Genomic DNA, 27,601 nt, shown 5'->3' on the forward strand with positions numbered 1-27,601 from the left:
GATCCCCCAGCCTACAGTTCCCCAGCACACAGATCCCCCCGCCTACAGTTCCCCAGCACACACAGATCTCCCCGCCTACAGTTCCCCAGCAAGCACTTGCTCAACATATGCCCCGCCGCTCTTACCAATTTAGCTGACAGAGCTTCTCACACCGCGTGGTCAGCTGTAACATGTCGGGAGTAGGAAGGAAGAGCTGTCAGTGGGCGGAGCAAGAGAGTGATAGAGCATAGTGCTCTATCTCTACTAATACGAGGAGGAGGTGGGTGGAGTTTATGAGCGGAGCCGCAAGCTGGTGCAAGTTTTCATTGGCCCGCACAATCAGGTGGCGGGCCAAGTTTTAAAGCGCCGCGGGCCACAGTTAATGTTAATTAAAAAAGCAGTGGCGGGCCAAGTTTTCAAATTTGGCCCGCGGGCCAGAGTTTGACACATGTGCTCTATAGGAACCAGAGCCTTCCCTATCTTTAGGTGAGTATCTGTTTTTTCTTTTTCGCTTCACACTTGTTGTAACAGAGAACCTCCGAGATATGATGGAACAGAAGATATGCATCATGGATGTACAGTTGACAAATCTGAAACAACTGCATGATGCTACATGTCAATATGGACTAAAATCTCTTAACAAATGTTTCATTGATGTAGTTCTGAAGGCAAAAGGGGGTCTAAGCTGTTACTAGCAAGTTGTAAATAATAAAGTGACCAGTGAGTGTATGTGTGCAGATAATTCACTTATTCAGATTGACCGAGTCGTTTAGATACTGGATAATGGGGTTCAGCATAGTTACAAACACTGTACTAAGAGAACTAGGATTGGGTAAATGACAGCAAAACACTGGGACTGAACCACAGTCCCTGATACAAAGCCCCTCCTAACCGGTAACTATAATAACTAAAATATAACTTTTATTAATGTTATTTTAATGAATCAAAGTATGAATGGGCTGGCAATCTACCGGTCTCAGCGGTCTCACACTTAGACACCCATATTTCGAAGTGTCAAGTGCATAAGAAAGATAATAGTTCCAGAATTTGTATGCTCACTGGATTAGGAAGAGCGCCGGTCTCCCATGTCAGAAACAGAGCCCCTAACCATCACACTATCTAGCCACTGTATCAAATAAGAGCGGTTATATAAACTACACTCTATTCATCTATAAGTTCATATGGAAAACATACATAGACTGGTCAGTAGTTCCAAAGAAGGGGTATGTATTTCCAATGTAATGGAATAGTGATACCATCACTCTGAATGGTTAAAGACCAATCCAAATGTGCAGAGAGTCATACCCCCATAAACATACACATCCACCCTTAAAAATCGACATGTTTCGACAACATTATAATTATAGTCTTCATCGGGAAAATAAAAAATAAAAAAGGTGCTCAATAGTGCATTATAACAGTGACATAATGTGTGAATGGGCCTGCACACCCACCAACAACATATAACATAACAATGGGGGTAGAGTATAATCTTTGCAAATGAACAGCAGTCTAACACTTAGACACCCATATATCGAAGTGTCAAGTGCATATGAAAGATAATAGCTCCAGTATTTGTATGCTCACTGGATTAGGAAGAGCCAAGGTTTGAACCCAGGTCTCCCATGTCAGAGACAGAGCCCCTAACCATCACACTTTCTAGCCACTGTATCAAATAAGAGCGGTTATATAAACTACACTCTATTCATCTATAAGTTCATATGGAAAAGATACATAGACTGGTCAGTAGTTCCAAAGAAGGGGTATGTATTTCCAATGTAATGGAATAGTGATACCATCACCCCGAATGGTTAAAGACCAATCCAAATGTGCAGAGAATCATACCCCCATAAACATACACATCCACCCTTAAAAATTAACATGTTTCGACAACATTATAATTATAGTCTTCATCAGGAAAATAAAAATAAAAATATTTGTTGAAAATTTCTTTTGTGCGTCGTTGGGGTGAGGGGTACCCCAACATAGTGTGGAAGCAGCAGGCCAGTACAAGAAGATTTTTGCTCTTGTACTTGTTTGGTAAATCCACAAGCGCCACCTATAACCTGTTATTTAAACTACCTTATTTATATTTAGACATATTATTAACTTAAAGGACATCTGAGGTGAAAATAAACTAATGAGCTAAACAATTGTATCTGCCCTCCTCCTTCTAAATATGACTTTTTTTTTCGATATTCCACAGTTTTATTTTATATCTAAATCTACTTTTAAGTTTTTACTGTTTCATTGCTTCTTCTCAATGACACATTCACTGAAGTATGTCAGAGCTGAAATCTATGAACTATTGACCCTTTTTATCTCTTTCCTGTTCTCAAAAGTCATTTACTGCCAGAAAAGTGTTTTATGGCTTCAATTCCATATCTACTCTCACAACTACTTGCTGCTACCTAGCAACTGCTCACTGCTGCCTGGCAACTGCTTGCTGAACACACCGTTCCACTGCCCATAGAAATGAGCCCTTATAATAGTCACTGGAAGCTCAACATGGCACCTCATGGCAGAGAACTTTCTGAGAGGGAGAAAAAAAAATTGTTGCTCTATATAAAGTTGGCCTAGGCTTATAGCCATCATATTGCCAACACCCTGAAACTGAGCTGCAGCATGGTGGCCAAGACCATGCAGTGGTTTAACAAGACAGGTTTAACTCAGAACAGGTTTCACCATGGTCAATGAAAGAAGTGGAGTGCACGTGCTCAGCATCATATCCAGAGGTTATCTTCTGCAAATTGACGTATGAGTGTTGGCAGCATGAACACCTCCAAACAGTTTGCTGAATAAGACAAGCAGACTAAGGGCACGGATTACTGGAACCATGTTCTGTGGTCTGATGAGACCAAGATTATTATATTATTTATTTGGTTCAGGTGGTGTCACTGTCAAGTATGTGTGGCAGCAAAAAGGTGAGGAGCACAAAGACAAGTGTGTCTTGCCTACAGTCAAGCATGCTGGTGGGAGTGTCATAGTTTGGGACTACATAAGTGCTGCCAGCACTGGGGAGCTACAGTTCATTGAGGGAACCATGAATGCCAACATGTACTGTGACAAAATGAAGCAGAGCATGATCACCTCCCTCCAGAAACTGGGCCGCAGGGCAGTATTCCAAAATAACAACTCCAAGCACACTTCCAAGATGACTACTGCCCATATAAAGAAACTGAGGGTTAAGGCGCTGGACTGACCAAGCTTGTTTCTAGACCTAAACCCTATTTAGTATCTACAGTAGGGCATCCTCAAAATGGAAGGTGGAGGAGTGCAAGGTCTCAAACATCCACCAGCTTCATCATGGAGGGGTGGAAGAGGATTCCAGTGGCCTGTGAGGCTCCAGTAAACTCTAACTCCAAGAGCATTAAGGCAGTGCTGGAAAATAACGATGGACACACAAAATATTGACATTTTAGGCACAATTTTGACATTCTTCACTTAGGGCTCTACTCACTTTTGTTGCCAGTGGTTTAAACCTTAAAGGACAACTCTAGTGTGAGGGATGTGGAGGCTGTCATATTTATTTCCTTTTAAAGAGACACTGAAGCAAAAAAATAATAATAATGATACGATTTGTATGTGTAGAACAGCTAAAAAATAAAACACTAGGAGCAGAGACATAAGTCTAGCACTGTTTCCAGTAAAGGAAGCATTAAGAAACTCCAGTTGTTATCTATGCAAAAGAGCCATTGAGCTCCACGACTTTCAAAGTCACAGAAAGCTCTGTCTTCTGAAGCTTTTTATCTCAACTGTCAGTTGTATTTTCTTTTTTTTTCTGCAGAGAAGGGTACAAAAGTACATTAGCCTGCTCTGTAAAATCATTTCGAATGCTGAGTAGTGTGTAAACTGCAAATATTAGAGAATGATGCAATGTTATAAAAAATCTATATAACAGAAAATAAAAATATGAGAATATTTTCTTTGCTACTAATGTTCCAGTAATTATCTGTACAACACAACCAATTCATTATATCATCTTTTTTTTTTCTGCTTCAGTGTCTCTTTAAGCAATACCAGTTGCCTGGCTATCCTGCTGATCCCTTTACCTCTAAAACTTTTAGGCTGGTTTCACACCAGGACGTTGCGTTTTAGGGGATTTTATGGTCGCATAATGTGCCCCTAACGCAACGCCTGGTGCTCTCTAAGGTGGACGTCAGAGTGAGCCGCGTTGTGCAGCTCACTCTGGCGTCCGTGATGCCGTGATGCGCACTCTTGGACGTATGCGGCATCACGTGGTCCCACCCGGCCAATCGCCGCACAGAGCGGCCGCTCCAGGAAGTAAACACTGCACGTCACAACGTGCAGTGAATATTAATTAGCCATGTGCCTGGCCGCTCTCCGCTCCTCCCCAACATTACAGCGCATGTGCAAGCAGTCTAACTTGGCTCTGCCGCTTATAAAGCACTGCATGCAGTACGTTCTGTTATGGCGCAGCGTTACTGAGTAACGCAATGTGGGCACTGTGAACAGCCCATTGATTTTTCATTGCTGTGTGGTGGGGTGCGTTACAGGCTGCTCTAACGTGCGCCTGTAACGTCCCACTGTGAAACCAGCCTTAGCCATAGACCCTGAACAAGCATAAGCAGATCAGGTGTTTCTGACAATATTGTCAGATCTGACAAGATTAGCTGCATGATTGTTTCTGGTGTTAGGTCTGGTGCACACCAGAGCGGTTCTGGAGCGTTTTTTAAAACGATTGCAGGGGGAAAACCGCTTGGCTAATGAAAGGGAATGGGCTGGTGCACACAAGAGCGGCTCGTTTTTTTCCACAAACGCAAACTCAGGGGCTGCAGCATTTTTTAGAATGTTAAAGTATAGGAAAGTGGAAAACTGCTCTGAAAAACGCTAGATCAGAGCAGTTTTCCAGGCATTTTTGTTACAGAAGCTGTTCAGTAACAGCTTTTACTGTAACAATATTTGTAATCTGCTACACAAAAACGCTCCAAACAATGCTAGGCATGTTTAGAAAACGTCTCTAACCATGCCTAGAATCACTCTGAAATCTGCTTCAAAAACCTCTTACGTTTTGCAGATCTGCTAGAGGTTTTTGGTGTGCACTGGGCCTTATTCAGACACTACTGCAGCCAAATAGACCTGCAGGGCTGCCAAGCAACTGGTATTGTTGAAAATGAAATACATACAGTGGCTTGCAAAAATATTCGGCCCCCTTGAAGTTTTCCACATTTTGTCACATTACTGCCACAAACATGAATCAATTTTATTGGAATTCCACATGAAGGACCAATACAAAGTGGTGTACAAGTGAGAAGTGGAACGAAAATCATACATGATTCCAAACATTTTTTACAAATCAATAACTGCAATCCGCAAATATGATTACATGCTGTACTTGCGAATTACAATGTGTAATTATGCATAGGCGTAATTTCTGGCCATCACTTATCTCGGTGCTTCCTTATGTAACATGCATGTGTGAAAATCTACCATGACTTACCTGACATTTGCAGGCATAGACCATCTCTTTCAGTCTGTAGCCCAGAGTTACAGATGAGAGGCAGACACCCCAGATTGTTATGAGTAAGGAAAGGATGACTATCCCATACAGAAATGTCTGTGCATAAAAGAGAGGAAATACAGGAGGTCAGGTACTACATGGCATTCATACTGATCTATTTATTAATGTGACATATCTCCAAGGTATGGAACACATTTGTTAGATTCACGCATGCAGCCAAACGTGCACCAGAGCTGTCACCATTAAAGCCAATGGCTCGCTCGTGAATCAAAAGTCTTCTGCATTCGTTCACGTTCTGTTTCCGTGTTTTAAAATGGAACAACTTTCTGCTTTTTCCGCATGATGTATGCGTCCTTAACCACTTGATGACCCACCCTTTACCCCCCCTTAAGGACCAACGCTGTTTTTAGTGATCTGTGCTAAGTGTGCTCTGCAGCCCCCAGCACAGATCAGGTAGCAGGCAGAGAGATCAGATTGCCCCCCCTTTTTTCCCCCCTATGGGGATGATGTGCAGGGGGGGTCTGATCTCTTCTGCCTGCCTGGGTGTTGCGGGGGGGGCACCTCAAAGCCCCCCTCCGCGGCGAAATTCCCCCTCCCTCTCCTACCTGCTCCCCCCCAGTGATCGGGGCTGCACAGGACGCTATCCGGCCTGTGCAGCCAGTGACAGGCTGTCCCCTGTCACATGGCGGCGATCCCCGGCCGCTGATTGGCCGGGGATCGCCGATCTGCCTTACGGCGCTGCTGTGCAGCAGCGCCGTACAATGTAAACAAAGGAGACATGTGTCTCCTACGTTTACATTTAGTCTGCAAGCCGCAATCAGCGGCTCGCAGGCTATTCACGGAAACCCGCTCCGTGATCTTACAGGAAACGGCCGCTCGCGCGAGCGGCCTTTCCTGATTAATTAGGGAGGCACCTGGCGACGCAGATCTGCGTCGCTGGTCCTCCAGCTACCACTTTGCCGCCGCACGGTATCAGTGTGCGGTCGGCAAGTGGTTAATTACATTATATATTTCACCACAATACAGAATATCGCTAACGAATGTGAAAAATAACGTACAGAAAACCGCGATCGCAGAGCGATAGAAACCAAACAGTGACCAGCACTATAAATAGAACAAACAAAGTCAAACAAAGAATCAGAAAAGCATATAGTAGTGTCACTGCAGTACTTTTTAAAGTTTATTTTGTATACACCATCTTAAAACATTTGTACATAAAAACATTTATGATTTTCAGTTCACTCACAGTCCACTCTTATATGAAAATGGTGAGTTGAAAATTATAATGAAAAAAAAAGTAAAGTTGTACGTTTATGATAGTGGTAAGACTTTCAGCCTAGGTGCACACATAGCAGAAACGCTAGCGTTGCGTAAAATGCTGCGTTTTTGCCGCTAATTAAAGTCTATGAGCTGCAGGAGAAAACAAATATAAAAAACGCATATGCGTTTTAGAAAATGCAGGTTTTGTTGCACAATATTCATGGACGCAGCAAAAACGCACATAATGAAAGTCAATGGGAATGCAATGGTATTTGTTTTTTATGCGTTTTCCATGCGTTCTTATATGCGTTTCCCCCCCCCTCTCCAATTTTTTTTATGTATTTCCGCTTCCTGTTGTCTTCCTAGTGATTTGCCTTAATGTAAATGTGAAAACGCATGAAAAACGCACACAAAAGGCATGTGCATTTTGTATATGCAAACCGCCAACGCATTAAAACGCACGCAAGACGCTTGAAAAACACATCCGTGGTAAAAAGTGCAAATGCAGCAAAAATGCGATAAAAATGGAGCAAAAACGCACACAACATTAACATAACACTTGATATAAAACGCAGAATTTCACGTTATGTTATGTGTGCACCCTGCCTTAAAGAGACACTGAAGCGAGACTAAATCTCGCTTCAGCTCTCATATATAGCAGGGGCACGTGTGCCCCTGCTAAAACACCGCTATCCCACGGCTAAACGGGGGTCCCTTCACCCCCAACCCACCCCCCGCAAAAGTTGGTCGGAAAATGGTCGCTGGTAATCTTCTTCCTGGAGGCAGGGCTAACGGCTGCAGCCCTGCCTCCAGTCGCTTCTATCAGACGCGCATCGCCGCCTCTCCCCCGCCCCTCTCAGTGAAGGAAGACTGAGAGGGGCGGGGGAGAGGCGGAGATACGCGCTGACAGACGCGCGTGGGGCAGGGCTGCGGCGGTTAGCCCTGCCCCAACCAGGAAGCGCTCCCCCGCATTACGGAGGGGGTTTGGGGGGACAGGGACCCCCGTTAAGCCGCGGGATAGCTGCGTTTTAGCAGGGGCACACGTGCCCCTGCTATATATGAGGTCTGAAGCGAGATCTATTCTCGCTTCAGACTCTCTTTAAGTAGGAATGATCAATGAGATGCAAATTATTTCTCCTTTTATTCTAATGTCACATAAATGTTCTGCAGCTTGAACTCGCACACACACAAAAAAATTGACAGGAAGATATTCTTGAATGGTCCAATTTCAAGCTGCATATAAATTTGAAGAGAAAATTATTTGCATCTCATGGAACTTCTCTATTCATAAGATCCTATTTACCAAACTAGGTGAATAAATGAGTAAAAATCTTCCCACATCATTGTAATGAAAGTAAAAAAAACATTTAAAATTTGCGATGTTTCTGGGTGGGTTTCAGATGTGCAATGGGTGTGAATTGCAGTTCTTCTTAAAGGAACATTAGCAAACCAAGTGTTCTAAAATGACAATGTACAAATAATGTCTAAGTAGCTGTGTAAACATTTCCTACTTTTCATGTTAAATATCAGAATCAAAAGCTTTAATTCATTGTGTGTAGGATTTAGTTGTATTGGAACCAAACATTCTTAAAAGGGGTGCCTGCTTCAGTGCACAGCCAGTGTTGTTTTTTTGCATATCAGAGGACTCTGCATATCAGAGTACAGAGTATTTTTCTCAGAAAGCAAACAAAATATGAAAAGCTGTGGAGTCACAGACAATTACAAATGTTTATAACAAGTTACACTTCCTTTGCTCTCTTCAGACACTTCAGTCAGAGACACAGGACACAGGCAGCTGCTGAGAGCTTTCTCTCACACACAGGGTGTCACGTACCTGTGTGATGCGTGAATCCTCTGTGTGGCCGGATGGGCACAGCCCTGGAGTCTAGGTGGGTGCACCCGAAGGCAACTGCTGAGTGTGTCCGGAAATCCGATTCAGGGTACAGGTACAACAGACAGTAAACATAGTCAGGGATAAGCCAGGAGTCCGTTAACAGGAAATCAGTCCGAAACAGGTAAGGTATAGGAACGTAAGTAAAACGGATAGTCAAAGGATTGCCAAGGATCAAAGCCAGGATATCAGTTCATAAGGGAAAGTCTCTTAGGACACAGGGAACAAGTACTCAGGAAACCTGATGCTCAGACAACTAGGCCTGAGACCAGGAAGTGCTTATAAAACATTATGCAGGAAGTGAGCTCACCTGCCCACAGGGATGCATAGCAGAAACCAGCCACTAGATGGTGCTGGAACGTCTAAAGGTCCTGGAAGGGTAAATATTTCTGTAATCAAGGTCCTGAGCTGATGGGTTGCCACGGGCAATCACTTGCTGAAGTGTGCCAAAGGGTTAGCAGATGCACTGTGAGGGAATTCCCCCTCCCCTCATTGTTCACTCTCCCATCAGATTAGAGCAGACTTTCCTTCAGTTAAAGTGAAAGGAATTTATTACAGTAAACAAAAGAGATAAGCAAGTGAAGTGTATACTTCATTATTTACCAGCACTTCAGGAACTCTCTCAATCCTATGGTCCTGAGCTGATGGTTTCCCCGGGCAACCACTTGCTAAGGTGTGACAGTACCCCCCTCATATGGCCCCCCTCCAGAAGCTCCCCTCCAGGTTTCTTGGGGAACTTAATGCGGAAGTCTTTACGAAGCTGGGAAGCATGCAAATCATTTTCAGGAGCACAAGAGCATTCTTCAGGACCATAGCCCTTCCAGTGTATAAGGTACTAGCCTCTGTGGAATCTAAAGCCCAGGATCTGCTCCACCTCGTACTCCTCTGTGGAGACTGGACCAGGGGGAGAAGTCTTTTTAGTATAACGGTTCAAGACAACCGGCTTGAGAAGGAAAACATGGAAAGAATTGTGGATCCAGAGGGAAGGAGGAAACTTGAGCTTATAGGTGACAGGATTAATGCGAGCCAGAACAGAAAAATGACCTATGTAATGAGGAGCAAGTTTGGCAGTGGGAACCTGGAGACGAATATGCATCGTTGAAAGCCAAACCTTTTCCCCAGGAGAAAACTGTGGGGCAGAAGTCCTCTTTTTGTCAGCCAATTTCTTATGGCGAGCAGATGCTTTGGCAAGAGCTTTTTGTGCAAGTTCCCAGACTTGCTGCAGATCAGCTCTGATAGAAGATGCAGCTGGAACATCAGACTTTGAAGAAACTGGAAGAGGTATCCTAAGAAGTCCATAAGTAATGAAAAAAGGACTGAGACCAGTGGACTCCAAGAAGTGATTGTTATGTGCAAACGCGGCCCAAAGAAGCAGATCAGTCCAGTTATCCTGTCGGAAAAATTAAGAAGCGTAGAAATTGTTCCAAGACTTGATTTTGGCCAGGTTCACATTAGCGTTTGCCAACGGAACCGGCCGTACGGTTCCGTGGTCCGTTCCGCTGAGCGGACGAAAAATGCTGCAGGACCCAATTTTCCGGACCATTTTGCTCAGCGGAATAGACACAGAAGGTTTTGCAGCTACATAGTAACACAAATAGAAAACTGACAGTTTACAGCACACTGGCTGTAAAAACTGACAATTTTTCCTGATCCTGATGGCCGGATCCTTACGGCCGGCTCCGCAGAAAAACGCTAATGTGAACCGGGCCTTACTCTTTCTGTTTGTTCATTGGACTAAGGGTGATATGCAGAAGAAAAGTTCACATTAACGTCCAGGAGATGACAAAGCCTTCCAGAAGGGAGGTGTAAATTGCACTCCTCTGTCAGACACATGTCGGGCGTTTTGTCAATGTTTGTATTAATCGTAAAAAAATAAATATAAAATCAAAAATGTAATGCTCCTGAAAAAAATGGGAGGAGCTAACAATACAAACACACGCCTAACTATATGAGTTCGTTTTTCGAGGTTTTACAGTACTGGTTTAAACATGTAAATAAACGTAGACCAACTTGTAAAAATATCAATTTAATATCAAATAAATATTACAATATCAAAACAATATAAAATTGCACTTTTGATTTAACACAAGACTCATAAGGTTATTTCTACAATGAGCTGGATTATACAATTTCAGTAAAACATCAAAATGTTATTATACTCATTTATCAATAAGCAAAAACTTAAACCAATAGCAGTCAATTCAAATACAATGCAGAGTTATGACTCATCAAATATGGCCACCGGCCATGTCAATCAATTTATCACAGGATTCCTGGAGACAAAATGGCTGCTATCAAAATCAAAAATGGCTGCTATTAAAAACAAGATGGCAGCTATCAAAAACAAAATGGCGGCTATCAAAATCAAAATGGCTGCTATTAAAATCAAAATGGCGCAGTCCAAAATCAAAATTGTGCAGTCAAAATAAAATGGCTGATGTCAGCTATACCATTCAATATGACAAATTTAGGATGACTCAGTGGATATAACGACTGGGCGTTGCCCCACAATGGATATGCAATTAACTATAAATGACAGGAATTTTCCCTCTGTCTGCACTTTAAGCTCCGCTGGCCTGTGTTACTACACAGAGCAAGCGGGTAACATATATATAATTTTGGAATAAAATATCTATTGAGTCATCCTAAACCTTGCTAGGCGTGGCCTGCACATACTGCGGCAAAATATCAAAATATCAATACTTGGAGGTAGCTTGAAATATCTAGCGCTTTTATCCAAAACAAGTTATGGCATTCACAGTCAGCGATTCTTGAACGATTGATTGTGTTTATCTAAAGAAAAAAAATTCCCACTGAATGGGTTTTATCAAATATATGGAAAGGGCAATTCCTGTGCACTGGAAGAGCCCACTCCCTTTGGCTATAAATGACTATAAACTAAGAAAGACAATTGTCAATAAATCAAAAGTTCAGATATTCGTGCTGTGATAAGCCATATGACTAAAAAGAAAAATTTATAACTGGGTTCAAGTATAGTCACCAAGATGGCCTCTGGGGCGTATTCCTTTAGGCGTGGCTGCTTGCGATCATTCAGATGGCATGGATCCCTAATGTTCTGGTCTGCTCAGATCTGCTGATGGTCTGATCATCCCTCATTGAATGACCCCTCTCATCTTATTCCCCTCACTACCTATGGTCCTGCCCAGGGGATTAAATCTTCCAGCCTATCACAAGGCAGTGGGAGTGATCAGTGGGAGTTTCCTATAACTAATCTTTAACCCAAGTGTACTACTGGATTTCATCCTCTGGAGGTGCTGTTGGCTAACTAATCGCATTTTTAAGGGGATATTTGACAAAAACTCAAAACATTGTGTTTTATTATTTATCACTCATAGTGGATAAATCAATGGTATAATTCCTCTATGGATGGCTGACCTTGATGGAATCACTGGTTATGTTTTATTACACAATGACAGTTTCTACCATATTTAAGATAGATTGGATTTGATCGAAAATCATAGTGCCATATTTAAAAATTACCATGGATTTCTCTTTATAACATCTTATAAATGTCAGCAGAGTTTTATACCTCTATCCATTAATTATTTTAATTGGAATTCATATTGTGCTATACCATGTTGATGTTTAGTGACTCATCCTAGCTTGGTCTATCTATTAACTAAGGAACCTGTTTTTCTCAGCTGACACTGTCTACCCTTCACAATGAGGACATCTGGCTTTACTTGGATTAAGGTGTAGTCATTCAACACAAAGGGGTTTGAGCAATTGCACACAAAAACTGGTTCATTTACAAACAAAAGCTAGTTAAGGTTTGTCTCTTTCATTATTTTCAGACTCCTCTTGTTTGGCAATTGTTTGTCCTAGCAAGGTAACTGTGTTACCTATTGTGCATAGCACATCAGCTGACTGCCTGTTATTCATAGCTAACCTCACCTTATAGCCACAGACAATGCAATTCAGCATTACAAGTTATATTAAAATAAGCCATATATATATTTCTAAATAATAAATGCACCTATGTTAACTAGAATCACCATATATTAAAAAGTCTTTGTCTTCTGTACCTTAGGGGAAGGAAATTAATTAGGTTTTATTTGTATTTGATCATGCGCAGTTCAGTTTATCGGAAAAACGTTATTTCGTCATATGGAAATCTCGACACATCCCCCTTTTTTTCATAATGTTTCACAAAGTGTGAACTTTCTGGAAATAACAACAAGGATTATTAAACGTTTTTTCGTTTGCTTCATTCCTGTGGGAACGCGTTGCGAACAAAACTTCATGTTTTGTATTGTAATCCAAGTTCAGAGGGAAATGGACTTTAAAACATTGTCTTCATCACATTGAAGTTCATGTTTCACGCTTCAAGAAAAATAAACTTGGCAAATGACACTCCGGCAGTAAACAAACAGGTTTCCTCTTGCTGCAAAGGTAGCAAACAGCGATTGTAACAGCGATAGACTGCTTTGGTCTTCGGCTTAAACAAAAGGATTTTCCGGATCTGCTTCAAGATTTGAACAACTCACTCCTGTGAGTATCTGGCGTGCAACAGGTATCAGACTTGCATCTCCATCAAATGGACCTCGTATACATCAGCTCGTCATTCAATGACACATCGCGGGTTTAGGCTCATCTGGACCCTCTACGATAGGAACATCTATCTGGTCATGATGAACTCCGCTGTATCCGGTAACATCACGGATGCTGAATCTGGCATCACTCGTGGCTCGGCACTCTTCCCCAAGATTAGGACTGCGTAAAGGATGGTAATCATCAGGTGGGGCATCTTTGCGCCGGTATGAAATCTTTGTGTCTAGTAGATATTAAATACATCATTAGGTATACCTGTCAGGAGAAAAATAATTTGTTAGCACACATTTCAAGATTGCTCAATTCTCTGTAGCTGTGAGCTAGGGTGACATATGCGCAGTTGATTAATATGCACCCATTTCTCAACAAAGTCATCCCCCTTTGGGATCTTAAAGAGAATCTGTATTGTTAAAATCGCACAAAAGTAAACATACCAGTGCGTTAGGGGACATCTCCTATTACCCTCTGTCACAATTTCGCCGCTCCCCGCCACATTAAAAGTGGTTAAAAACAGTTTTAAAAAGTTTGTTTATAAACAAACAAAATGGCCACCAAAACAGGAAGTAGGTTGATGTACAGTATGTCCACACATAGAAAATACATCCATACACAAGCAGGCTGTATACACCCTTCCTTTTGAATCTAAAGAGATCATTTGTGTGTTTCTTTCCCCCATGCACTGAAGTTTCAGGCTGCTCTTTTCTTCCTGCAAACAGCTTTGCCCTTGTCTGTAATTCCTCACTATGTGAAAGCCCAGCCAGCTCAGAGGACGATTTATCCAGCTTGTAAAAGATAAGAGAGAAGAGAGAAGCTGCTCTAATCTAAATAACACACAGGCAGTGTGCATAGAGGGGCCTGGAAGGGGGAGTTCATAGCAGAACCACAACACTGAAGAACTTGGCAGCCTTCCAGACACAGGCTGACAAGTCTGACAAGAGAGAGAGAAGTTGATTTATTACAGAGACTGTGATAGTACAAAGTGCTGCAGTAAGCCAGAACACATTAGAATAGCTTTTGGAACTTGTAGGATGATAAAAAACAGGATGCAATTTTTGTTACGGAGTCTCTTTAACCTTATAAACCACAGGAGACAATTTATCGGTAATTGGATATGGACCTTTCCATGAAGGGAGGAATTTCTTTTCCTTTACCTGGTCTCTGGCAAAATTATACAGATAAACTTTGTCATCAATCTGATACTCCTTTTGCGTAGTTTTGAGGTCATAGTACGTTTTCGTACTGACTGCGGCTTTTTCAATGTTTCTTTGAGCAAATGCGAATGCATGCTGGAGGTGCTTACGTAAGTTCTCCACGTATTGATGTGCAGTAGTCGCATTCATTAAAGTGAACCAGAGACGAAGCACCCTTGTGTATTTTACCATAGAAATCAGTGGGAACATTAGAGAAAACATTTACCATGCTCTCTGTTCCATCCTCACTGCTAAAAGTGTCTGTTATCTAGCTGAGATAAGAATCCCGGACTGAGCATTGAGTCTGGCTTTGATATAATGACTCAGCTATAATGATTCCTGAGCAAAGCCAGCAGGGGGCAGGCTTGGACTTGAAGACAGCAAAGAACACAGTCTCAGCTATAATCATTCTGTAGCAAAGCCAGACCGACTGCTTAGTCGGGATTCTTATCTTAGAGGTGATAACAGGCAAATTAAACAGAGAACAATGTAACAAAGAGCAGATTAGGTGTTTACTGTCATGTTCCCACTGATTTATAAGGTAAAATACATGAGGTTGCTTCATCTCTGGTTCTCTTTAAGTTGTGATCTGAGGTCTTGTAAAGCAAATGCTGGGGTAACACCATCTTTCTACCTGTGAGCATCTCAAATGGAGAAAGTTTGGTTGTTGCGCTTGGAGTAGCTCTAATAGCCATAAGAACTAGTGGCAGCTTGACGTCCCAGTCTTTACCTGATTCGCTAACAAATTTTTTCAGGATATTTACAATAGATTGATTGTAACGCTCCACTCCACCACTAGAGGCTGGTCGGTAAGCTATGTGGAGCTTTCGTTTTACCCCTAGGATTTCCCACATTTTGGTCATTACTTCACTGGTGAAGTGACTTCCGCGATCGGATTCGATGCGCTGGGGAAGACCAAATCGGGAAAATATGTGGTTAATGAGCAGTGATGCGCACACACTAGAACTGCATGTTTTACTTGGTAGACATTCTACCCACTTAGTAAATAAACACGTTACAGTCAACATGTATCGATTTCCTTTTGAGGACGTTGTTACTGGTCCAATGAAATCTATCTGGATGTCTGACCATGGCATGGCTATGCCTCTTTTCATCAGCGGTGCCCTGTGAGTGGGACCTTGTGGCTGGAATTGAGGGCATATCAAGCACCCTTGGCAATATGTCCTGACATCCTGTAACATGTGTGGCCAGTAAGCGTAGTCCCTTAATAACTCATACGTTATTTTCTCTCCTCGATGACCAGCAGTCGGGGCATCATGAGCATGTTGCAACATCAGACCCCGATATGCTGCGGGTACTACCCATTGCGTAATACCGTTTTTCAAGGTTCGTATTAGCAATCCATCCTGTAATGAAAATTGTGACACACCTTTCATCAGAATACGTAATTCTTCGTTGTCACTGCAGTCTTCCACGGTGATGGGATAATCCTGTGGACTTTCAATATGTTTATAAAACAAACCAATAATGGGATCCCCCTTTTGGCTTGTAATGAGATCCTCACTAGGAGAATCTTGATTCCACATTGCCACACTGGGTTGAGACTCTTTTTGGGCCTGCCCCCTAGTGGTGACATTTACTTCGATAGTTCCCATGAGGTCATTGATATCGAAGATCTCACCATCAATGGCCGCTTTCTTAGCGAGGGAATCTGCTAAATCGTTCCCATCTTTATCAGCGCCAGGGTGTTTTGAATGACCCCTTACCTTTTTCCAATAAATGGTAAGACCGTGGGTATTAACAAGCTCATCGATTTTACAGAACAATTTACCATGTTTGACTGGCTTTTTGTTACTCCTTGTCATGCTAGTTCTTTTCCAACTGGGAAAATATTCCACAAAACTGTTCCGAACATATTCAGAATCTGTTATCAAAACAAACTCCTTAAGATCATGTTCGATAGCCATTTGTATAGCTTTATACACGGCAGCAAGTTCTGCGACCTGGCTACTTTTGGGACCAATTTTGTATCCCGCAGATATCTCTGGGAATATGTTATTCCATACGATACCGATACCTGCAACCAGCATCTTTTCATCTCCTTCTGTGTGAAAAGAACAGCCGTCCACATATGCACATGGTAGTGATTTGCAGTACTCTTCTTCATAGGATTTATATGGAGATAAAGATTGCTCTTCCAGAAAATCATTTTCTGGTGTCTCATCTTTACGTTCCACATGGGTGCAATCATGGAGTTCAGCTAATCCTTGAGCAACTGGGTTTTTAGTATCGTGTTTATATTTGATTTCCAATGGCCATCCCATTAGGGACATTGTCCATGCAGTTATCCTGCTGTTTGACAGGTTCCCTTCTTTTATTTGATCACTTTGTAAATATTGTAGTGATTGGTGTGCAGTTTCTACAATGATCTTTTCCCCTTGAATAAAACTTCTGAAATATTGCAAAGCCCACACAGTTGCTAATAATGCCTTCTCGCAATTATTAAATTTGATTTCAACTGGTGATAGTGATTTACTGGCATAAGCAATTATTTTATTCAGTCTTTCTTGCTTTTGGAAAAGAACTGCACTTACACTCTTGTCGGTAAAACCTGTTTCAACATAGAAGGGTTTACCACCTTCAGGATAAGCAAGGCATGGGGCCTGTATGAGTTTTGTTTTAAGCTCAGATACAGCTTGTTCATGGCACTCATTCCATTCCCATTGTACTCCTTTCTTTAGCAGCTGCAATAGCAGTTTTGTAATCTCAGCATAGTTATCTATGAACTTGCGAGAATAATTCATCATCCCCAGGAATGATCTCAGTTCCTTGAGATTTGTGGGGGACCTTGTATTTTTGATTGCTTCTACTTTCTTTTTCTGTGGATTAATTCCTTCTGCAGTAATTTCATGTCCTAGGAAATTTACCTTAGATCGGCACCATTGAGCTTTCTGTAGGGAAAGCTTAACACCTGCTTCTTTTAGCTGATTTAATACATATCTCAACTCTGAAATATGTTCCTCAAAGATTGTACTTTTTATAAGGATATCATCGACATAAGTTAGGGTACCTCGTTCAGCTGCATCAGGCATTGCTTTGTGCATGAACACAGCAAATTCGTGGCCTGCGTTGATGTATCCGAAAGGCGTACGGGTCCACGCAAATTGTCTATTACCGAACGTAAATGCCAGTTTGTATTGATCCCTTTCATCCACTTTAATTGTCCAATATCCTTGTGCGCAGTCAAGGGCTGTGAATATTTTAGATCCCTGGATTTGCGCCAAGCATTGGTCAATGTATGGTACGGGCCAACCAGACATGTAGACACGTTTGTTTAACTGTCTCAAGTCTGAGCATAGATGGAACTGACCATTTGGTTTAAGAACTCCGAGTACTGGATGATTGAAGGAACTGTGTACTGGTCGGATAATACCTTTCTTTTCCAGGTTCTTAACGATTTCCGATAGTGACTCGTAGGCTGCTAATGGAAGTCGATATTGTTTGATAAACACAGGGGGTGCATCTGGATCAGTCAGGATTCTCGTAACATGTAGGTTAGTTTCCCCACAGTCATAAGAGTCCTTGGCAAACATGTCCTGGAAATCCCAGAATAGTTGCCTTAGCTGCTGTCGTTCTGATTCATTAGAACATCCATCAGCTATAGAGAGTTGTTCTTCTACCCGTTCCTGAAATTCTGGGAAAATCTCAGGTTGACCTACCTCATAAGCTTCTTCAAGCCTATTAGTTAAGTCATTTGGGGTGTAACATGCTTGATCCTTACCCTGCTGGAGTGATTGATACTCACTTTCATTGATCTCATGGTTAAAAATCAATGATGTTTCCTCGACATGACATGTACCTTCCTCAGAACTGAAAGGATAAATAGAGTGTATGCTGAATAATCCTTCAGGTGTTGAGAAATATTGTTGGTCCACTATTTGTTCTTCTGTCAAATATTCATCAGGTATTAATCCAATGACTTCATTTTGGAATCCAAAAGTATAATATTCTGAGTCAATGGCTAAGCCAATCATTGTATCCTCCTGTAACGTGATACTATGAGGGTTCATGTTTTGCATGACCATATATAATGGTTCCTGATGAATATTTATTAGGGGAATTGGTTTTACCTTTAACCCCAATTGTTGCATCCGATTGGATAGACAAATCAATGCATCTGCATTTCTCATCTTTTGACCCTTCTTTACTCGAATGGGTAAAAGAAATGATTTGCAACCTTCAGGGATTTTTACTTTTTCAGCGACAGTGATATCCACTGCATATGGTATTCGCTGTCCCCATCTCAAGGCTTGTTCTCTATCCTGGAATTCCTCTGGGTTTCCGGATAATCTGGACCACAGAATATCATTGACCAGATCAACCTGTATGGCAAATCGGTGAATAATGTCGTTTCCTAAGTACATTTGGTACTGTGGTTCCTTTAACACACTGAAGACATGTTTTGCAGATTTGTTTCCTAGAGACACAGATAAGATGCATTTTGCAATCACATTATGACTCTGGTTATCGTTATCCAGATCGTGGATCCATTCCTGTCTGGAAATGAATTTGATTATCTGAGGGTCTGTAACCTGCTTCAGCAGTCCTAGGCTTATGTAGCTGGCCTCAGGTTTGAGATCCAACTTGGCATATTTTACCCGAGCAATATTATTTACCTGCACGGGAACCAGCACAGTATCATTGATTTTCTCGATTTCAACCAATGCCTGTGTATGGCTGGTTATGCCTGCCACTTCCTGACTTCCCCCTTTAAGGGAAATAGTTAGTACATCATCCTCCAGAATTATTTTATCAATTTTATCCTTTTGGATATTTATGATATGGAAAGATGTATCAATATTTTGTTCGGGTTTACCGTTTTTCAGGATAGTGACTTCTGGTATCTGACTGTTTCGGAAATGGATTTCAACAGAGTTAGGCCTTTCCTCAATCATATGGCAGCTGCGTTACGACTGTGCATTGCTGGAGCGCTCAAAATCAATTGGAGTATTGACTTGAGCCCATATTGCTTCATTAATGAAGTCAATTATGGAATTTAGTCGTTTGAGCAGATCGATTCCAATGATCAATCTATCATATGGAAGATCAACAATCAAAGTTGGATGTTTAATGACCTTTTTACCGATCTTGTATGTCAGCCAGGATGTGCCTTTTACTTGTAAACTATTACCACCAACGCTTATCAGCGTACCGTCAAAGGCTTTTAATCTTGGCTTCCTTTGTGATGAATCCAAGATCTGCTGGTAATAGTTAAAAGACAGAATAGTAACCTGGGAACCGGTATCCAGTAAACCTGGGATCGGTCCGATACATCCATCTTGTAGATGGGTATCGATAAAATACCGGCCATCTACCTGTTCAAGATTGCAAAGAAAATTGGAATGTTTTTCCATTTGTTGTTTCAGAGAATTATCTCTCTGCAGCGTCAGGGTATTAGGAATTTGTTCCTCCTGATTCCGCCTGCAAGGCATTTGGGTTCCCATGGATTCTACCAATGGGACAATCTGAACAGAGGGTACTTCACGCTCTGGCTCAAATGACATAATATCACCCATTTGTGGTGAAATATCAAGAACATTAGACTTCCCTTCCTCGACCTGGGGTAGGTCGGTACATTGCACATCATTTTCATTACTCGTATTTAGTACTGCCATATCCATTTCCGTACAGTGATTTATCTCGGTTTCCTTTAGTTGGCAGAGCTGGGCCCTGCCTCCCCAGCTAAAAAATCCTCATGCTGTCTTCCTGCAGATCCCTGAGCCAACTTACCCATCATGTCACTTAGTTTGTTCACTTGATCGACAAGCTGATCAAACCTGTTAGGTCGGCGAGGGTTCTGGTTCCGGGGATCATTTCTGTTCCCTGCGGGTGATCCACTCCTAGGTGAGTTAGGTGGTGATCTACCCCTAGGTGAATTAGGTGGGCCCTGTCTCCTTTCCCACTGCTGCCTGGGTCGGTTATCCCACCGTCTATATCCTTGGGGACGCCTGTACCCCTGGGGTTCTCTCAGAGGCGTAGCTAGGGTTTTCAGCGCCCGGGGACAAAGACTATTAATGCGCCCCCTAAGGTGAAGGTTCGTGACCAAATGTGGGCGTGGTTATGGGTGCTCCACATTTGGTCACGCCCCTTCAAATGTACATGGAGGTTAGCAGGCTCACGCTCACCCACCCTCCCTCAGTATGTACCTTCCAGCATGTTCCAAGACAAATTCAGCAATCATGAGCCCCCCCCCCCCATCAAGACAAATTCCGCAATCATGAGCAAACATGAGGCCCCCAACATGACCAACTCAGCAATCATGAGGCCCCCAACAAGACAAATTTAGCAATCCTGAGGCCCCCAACAAGACAAATTCAGCAATCATGAGGCCCCTAACAAGACAAATTCAGCAATCATGAGGCCCCTAACAAGACAAATTCAGCGATCTTGAGGCCCCCAACAAATCATGAGGCCCCCAACAGGACAAATTCAGTAACTATGAGGCCCCCAACAAGACAAATTTAGCAGTCATGAGGCACATAAATAGACAGCATTTCACATAAATAGGCAGAATGCCCCCTTAATATGGTAGACACCTCTCACCTGGCAGCAGTTCCAGAAAATACACTCAATCTGACAGCAGTGGTTCCCCAAAAATAGGTAGCCCCAGGTCTATAGGTGTCCCCAGAATAGGTGGCCAGCGGTATAGATGTCCCCAGAACTGGTAGCCAGGGGTAGAGATGTCCCCAGAACAGGTAGCCAGGGGTATATGTGCCCAGTATATGTAGGCAGGAGTATGTGTCCCCAGTATATGTAGCCAGAGGTATATGTGCCCAGTATATGTAGCCAGGGGTATATATGCCCAGTATATGTAGCCAGGGGTATATGTACCCAGTATATGTAGTTAGGGGTATAATGTGCCCAGTATATGTAGGCAGGGGTATATGTGCCCAGAGTAGGTAGCCAGGGGTATATGTGCCCAGAGTAGGTAGCCAGGGGTATATGTGCCCAGAGTAGGTAGCCAGGGGTATATGCCCAGTATATGTAGTTAGGGGTATATGTGCCCAATATACGTAGCCAGGGGTATATGTGCCCAGAGTAGGTAGCCAGGGGTATGTGCCCAGAGTAGGTAGCCAGGGGTATATGTACCCAGAGTAGGTAGCCAGGGGTATATGTGCCCAGAGTAGGTAGCCAGGGGTATATGCCCAGTATATGTAGACAGGGGTATATGTGCCCAGAGTAGGTAGCCAGGGGTATATGCCCAGTATATGTAGGCAGGGGTATATGTGCCCAGAGTAGGTAGCCAGGGGTATATGTGCCCAGAGTAGGTAGCCAGGGGTATATGTCCAGTATATGTAGGCAGGGGTATATGTGCCCAGAGTAGGTAGCCAGGGGTATATGCCCAGTATATGTAGTTAGGGGTATATGTGCCCAATATATGAAGCCAGGGGTATATGTGCCCAGAGTAGGTAGCCAGGGGTATGTACCCAGAGTAGGTAGCCAGGGGTATATGTGCCCAGAGTAGGTAGCCAGGGGTATATGTGCCCAGAGTAGGTAGCCAGGGGTATATGCCCAGTATATGTAGGCAGGGGTATATGTGCCCAGAGTAGGTAGCCAGGGGTATATGCCCAGTATATGTAGTTAGGGGTATATGTGCCCAATATATGTAGCCAGGGGTATATGTGCCCAGAGTAGGTAGCCAGGGGTATGTGCCCAGAGTAGGTAGCCAGGGGTATATGTGCCCAGAGTAGGTAGCCAGGGGTATATGTGCCCAGAGTAGGTAGCCAGGGGTATATGCCCAGTATATGTAGGCAGGGGTATATGTGCCCAGAGTAGGTAGCCAGGGGTATATGTGCCCAGAGTAGGTAGCCAGGGGTATATGTGCCCAGAGTAGGTAGCCAGGGGTATATGTGCCCAGAGTAGGTAGCCAGGGGTATATGCCCAGTATATGTAGGCAGGGGTATATGTGCCCAGAGTAGGTAGCCAGGGGTATATGTGCCCAGAGTAGGTAGCCAGGGGTATATGTGCCCAGAGTAGGTAGCCAGGGGTATATGTGCCCAGAGTAGGTAGCCAGGGGTATATGTGCCCAGAGTAGGTAGCCAGGGGTATATGTGCCCAGAGTAGGTAGCCAGGGGTATATGTGCCCAGAGTAGGTAGCCAGGTCAGGTGTCCCCCTCCCCAGCAGGAGGGGAGCAGCGCAGAGAAGAGCTGCTCTCCCTTCCTCGCTCTCCCCTCCAATGTCCGGGTGGCTGGCAGCGGCGGGCGGAACTTACCTCCGTCTCGTCGCAGCGCCAGATGGATCTGCCACTACTCTGGTCTGGTCCAGACCAGAGCAGCGGCTGCGCACCCGAACTTCCGGCCGGCGCTGGAGCGAGACGGAGGTGAGTTCCGCCCGCCGCTGCCAGCCACCCGGACATTGGAGGGGACAGCGAGGAAGGGAGAGAGCACCTAAGGTGAGGGAAGGAGGGGGGAGATGGCCCCCCTTCCCCACCGTCCGCACAGCTCTCCCTCTTCTCTGCGCTGCTCCCCTCACCCGCCGAAAACAAAACAAAAAAAACCCCCGCAGCTCAGCCAGGCGGAGGGCGCCCTTGGGGACCAGGCGCCCCGGGGCACTTGTCCTACCCCGACCCCCCCTAGCTCCGCGCCTGGGTTCTCTATATCCCTGGTAACCTCTGTACCCCTGGCTACCCTGGTTTCCTTGGTAACCCTGGTATCCTTGATACCTGCGATTAAACCGAGGACGGTAGTCCTGGTTTCCAGAGCCTGAGCTATCCCTATCTGACCCTTTAGGATTTGGGGGCCTATTTTGATTTGGATTTTGTTGCTGTCTTTGGCCCTGCTGGATAGGTACTTTTGCAGGAGGTATTTTCTTCTGCTGGGATTCAAGGTTTAGGTCCGCTTTCACTTTGGTTTCTTCTACTCTGCGCTCTGGGTACTTTTTGTTGTTTCTCCCACTTACATTGGAACTCCCACTGATGTTGAACAGCAGTGTCGCTGAGGTAACCATTTTCTCTAGGGAGTTTCCGAAGTCTAACTCATTGGCCATGCTTAACTTTATTTGGGTAGGCAATGCATCGTAATATGCCTGTTTAAAATCAAGAGACTCTCAGTTAGGATTCCGATATGCTAAACTGTAAGAGTTTTTTAGCACGGAAAGGAATTCTCGGGGGCTCTGATCGGGTCGACAAGTAAGTCGATACACATCTCGTTTAGCTTCTGAGTTAATGCGATACGGCCCAAACTCAAGTTTCACTTCGTGTGAAACTGCTTGCCATCTAATGATACCCCGCTCCTTAAATGAAGTGAAATAGTGGCAGTATCTATCATCAAAAACCCATGGGAGAAATCTGATTCTGTCTGCTTCAGACAGATTTAAAGAGTCCATAGTGGATTCATACAACTCCATGTGGGATGCTATTTGCGCTGAACCCTTTTTAGTGAACTTTGGCACAGCGGTGTTTAAGAATTTTATGATGCTGGCCAAGCTCTGTTTTTCTTGGGGGTACTGATTATTTCCCCTATTTGAATCCCCTTTATACGTACCTTTCCCCCTTCTTGGGATAGGGCTGGATTCTCGCTTTCTTTCATCAGCCTCAAATTCATCTGAATCAATATCAGCAAGGGAGTCGTTACCTTTATGGGAATCGTCATACCTAGGGGCCCTCATTTGCATATCTCTCTCTGGAGAGGAATCCAAATGTCGATCTTTAGGGACCCTTGTACTGTCATCTATCATGGTATTCATAGTTTTACATACCGCCTCCATACGATCCAACATGCCTTGCCATTTTGGGTCATATGGAGTGAGTACTGGCGGGCAAGGGCTGGATGATCTATCGAATCTACCTGCCTGTTTGATTTTGAAGTACTGCTGTTGTAGTTCTTCAAAATCCTGTTTAAGTCTGTGATGTGCTTCACGATTTCGTTCAGCGTCTTTTTCCAGACTTTTGATCGCTGCTTCCCTGTCTGACACATCAATCATCAATTGGTCTCTATCAGCCCTCATAACCTGAATACTTGATTCCATATCATGTAACTGAGAGGTCAACGATTGGACGTTTTCCTCCGTTTCTTGCAATTGAGATCTCCACTGTACAATGTCTTTTTTTCTAGATTGTGAAAGGATATTTACTTCTAATAACCCATATAACACAGGAGGTAGGGAACCTAACAACCTTTTCTTCAGATCGGATTCTGAAGTTATTGTGGTCATACATGATAGATAATGATCAAATGTACCTTGAGACTTAAATATACAATCAATTTCCTGTCTGATACATTTCCTCATTTTGTCTATCCAGTCATCTACTTCCTCATTATATTTTAGCTGTATAAATATGAATTCAGTAATCTTCCGGAATAACCGTTCCATCTGGAGTCCTGAATCATTATCTGCAGCATTCATGATTCAACAGCCAATGCAATAAAATCAGCTCAATAAAACGTTTTTACACTGTTTAAACCAGTAAGGGAAAGTAAACGAATCTCGCTGGGGCCTCCAATCTTATGTCGGGCGTTTTGTCAATGTTTGTATTAATCGTAAAAAAATAAATATAAAATCAAAAATGTAATGCTCCTGAAAAAAATGGGAGGAGCTAACAATACAAACACACGCCTAACTATATGAGTTCGTTTTTCGAGGTTTTACAGTACTGGTTTAAACATGTAAATAAACGTAGACCAACTTGTAAAAATATCAATTCAATATCAAATAAATATTACAATATCAAAACAATATAAAATTGCACTTTTGATTTAACACAAGACTCATAAGGTTATTTCTACAATGAGCTGGATTATACAATTTCAGTAAAACATCAAAATGTTATTATACTCATTTATCAATAAGCAAAAACTTAAACCAATAGCAGTCAATTCAAATACAATGCAGAGTTATGACTCATCAAATATGGCCACCGGCCATGTCAATCAATTTATCACAGGATTCCTGGAGACAAAATGGCTGCTATCAAAATCAAAAATGGCTGCTATTAAAAACAAGATGGCAGCTATCAAAAACAAAATGGCGGCTATCAAAATCAAAATGGCTGCTATTAAAATCAAAATGGCACAGTCCAAAATCAAAATTGCGCAGTCAAAATAAAATGGCTGATGTCAGCTATACCATTCAATATGACAAATTTAGGATGACTCAGTGGATATAACGACTGGGCGTTGCCCCACAATGGATATGCAATTAACTATAAATGACAGGAATTTTCCCTCTGTCTGCACTCTAACCTCCGCTGGCCTGTGTTACTACACAGAGCAAGCGGGTAACATATATATAATTTTGGAATAAAATATCTATTGAGTCATCCTAAACCTTGCTAGGCGTGGCCTGCACATACTGCGGCAAAATATCAAAATATCAATACTTGGAGGTAGCTTGAAATATCTAGCGCTTTTATCCAAAACAAGTTATGGCATTCACAGTCAGCGATTCTTGAACGATTGATTGTGTTTATCTAAAGAAAAAAAATTCCCACTGAATGGGTTTTATCAAATATATGGAAAGGGCAATTCCTGTGCACTGGAAGAGCCCACTCCCTTTGGCTATAAATGACTATAAACTAAGAAAGACAATTGTCAATAAATCAAAAGTTCAGATATTCGTGCTGTGATAAGCCATATGACTAAAAAGAAAAATTTATAACTGGGTTCAAGTATAGTCACCAAGATGGCCTCTGGGGCGTATTCCTTTAGGCGTGGCTGCTTGCGATCATTCAGATGGCATGGATCCCTAATGTTCTGGTCTGCTCAGATCTGCTGATGGTCTGATCATCCCTCATTGAATGACCCCTCTCATCTTATTCCCCTCACTACCTATGGTCCTGCCCAGGGGATTAAATCTTCCAGCCTATCACAAGGCAGTGGGAGTGATCAGTGGGAGTTTCCTATAACTAATCTTTAACCCAAGTGTACTACTGGATTTCATCCTCTGGAGGTGCTGTTGGCTAACTAATCGCATTTTTAAGGGGATATTTGACAAAAACTCAAAACATTGTGTTTTATTATTTATCACTCATAGTGGATAAATCAATGGTATAATTCCTCTATGGATGGCTGACCTTGATGGAATCACTGGTTATGTTTTATTACACAATGACAGTTTCTACCATATTTAAGATAGATTGGATTTGATCGAAAATCATAGTGCCATATTTAAAAATTACCATGGATTTCTCTTTATAACATCTTATAAATGTCAGCAGAGTTTTATACCTCTATCCATTAATTATTTTAATTGGAATTCATATTGTGCTATACCATGTTGATGTTTAGTGACTCATCCTAGCTTGGTCTATCTATTAACTAAGGAACCTGTTTTTCTCAGCTGACACTGTCTACCCTTCACAATGAGGACATCTGGCTTTACTTGGATTAAGGTGTAGTCATTCAACACAAAGGGGTTTGAGCAATTGCACACAAAAACTGGTTCATTTACAAACAAAAGCTAGTTAAGGTTTGTCTCTTTCATTATTTTCAGACTCCTCTTGTTTGGCAATTGTTTGTCCTAGCAAGGTAACTGTGTTACCTATTGTGCATAGCACATCAGCTGACTGCCTGTTATTCATAGCTAACCTCACCTTATAGCCACAGACAATGCAATTCAGCATTACAAGTTATATTAAAATAAGCCATATATATATTTCTAAATAATAAATGCACCTATGTTAACTAGAATCACCATATATTAAAAAAGTCTTTGTCTTCTGTACCTTAGGGGAAGGAAATTAATTAGGTTTTATTTGTATTTGATCATGCGCAGTTCAGTTTATCGGAAAAACGTTATTTCGTCATATGGAAATCTCGACACACATTATATGCTGGAAGGCCATGAAGTCGAAAAAACTCATGAAAAAAAGATTTTAGCCATTTCTGGAGCAGAAGGTAACTGTTTCAAAGGGACAAAATGAGCCATTTTAGAAAATCGATCTACTACCACCCAGACTACCGAGTGACCATTGGAAGGTGGTAGATCAGTGATAAAGTCTATTGAAATATGAGTCCAAGGTACTTCTGGACTAGGCAGAGGGAGCAAAGGACCAGAAAGGTGCCCTCCTAGGAGTCTTATTCTGGGCACACAGGGAGCAATCAGAAATATAATCATTAACATCTTGTTTTAGAGAAGGTCACCAATAACTGCGGGATATGAACTCAGAAGTCCTGCGGACACCTAGGTGACCCACCAGTTTGGAAGTATGTCCCCAGGACAAGTTACGTTGCCGTAAGGACTTCGGAACAAAAGTCTTACCCGGAGGT

General features: G+C 42.7%; 1 protein-coding gene across 1 annotated transcript in view; it reads right to left on the reverse strand.

The window, feature by feature from the left end:
* LOC137536195 (transmembrane protein 176B-like) overlaps positions 1–27,601 on the reverse strand; it is a 127,306-nt gene that overhangs the window by 39,797 nt on the left and 59,908 nt on the right. Inside the window, exon 5 of the mRNA XM_068258292.1 lies at positions 5,441–5,557. Within this exon, the coding sequence (XP_068114393.1) occupies positions 5,441–5,557 (117 nt within the window). The remainder of the gene's footprint in view (positions 1–5,440; positions 5,558–27,601) is intronic.

Source organism: Hyperolius riggenbachi, chromosome 10, assembly GCF_040937935.1.
Source record: "Hyperolius riggenbachi isolate aHypRig1 chromosome 10, aHypRig1.pri, whole genome shotgun sequence".
In the NCBI taxonomy this organism is placed as follows: domain Eukaryota; kingdom Metazoa; phylum Chordata; class Amphibia; order Anura; family Hyperoliidae; genus Hyperolius; species Hyperolius riggenbachi.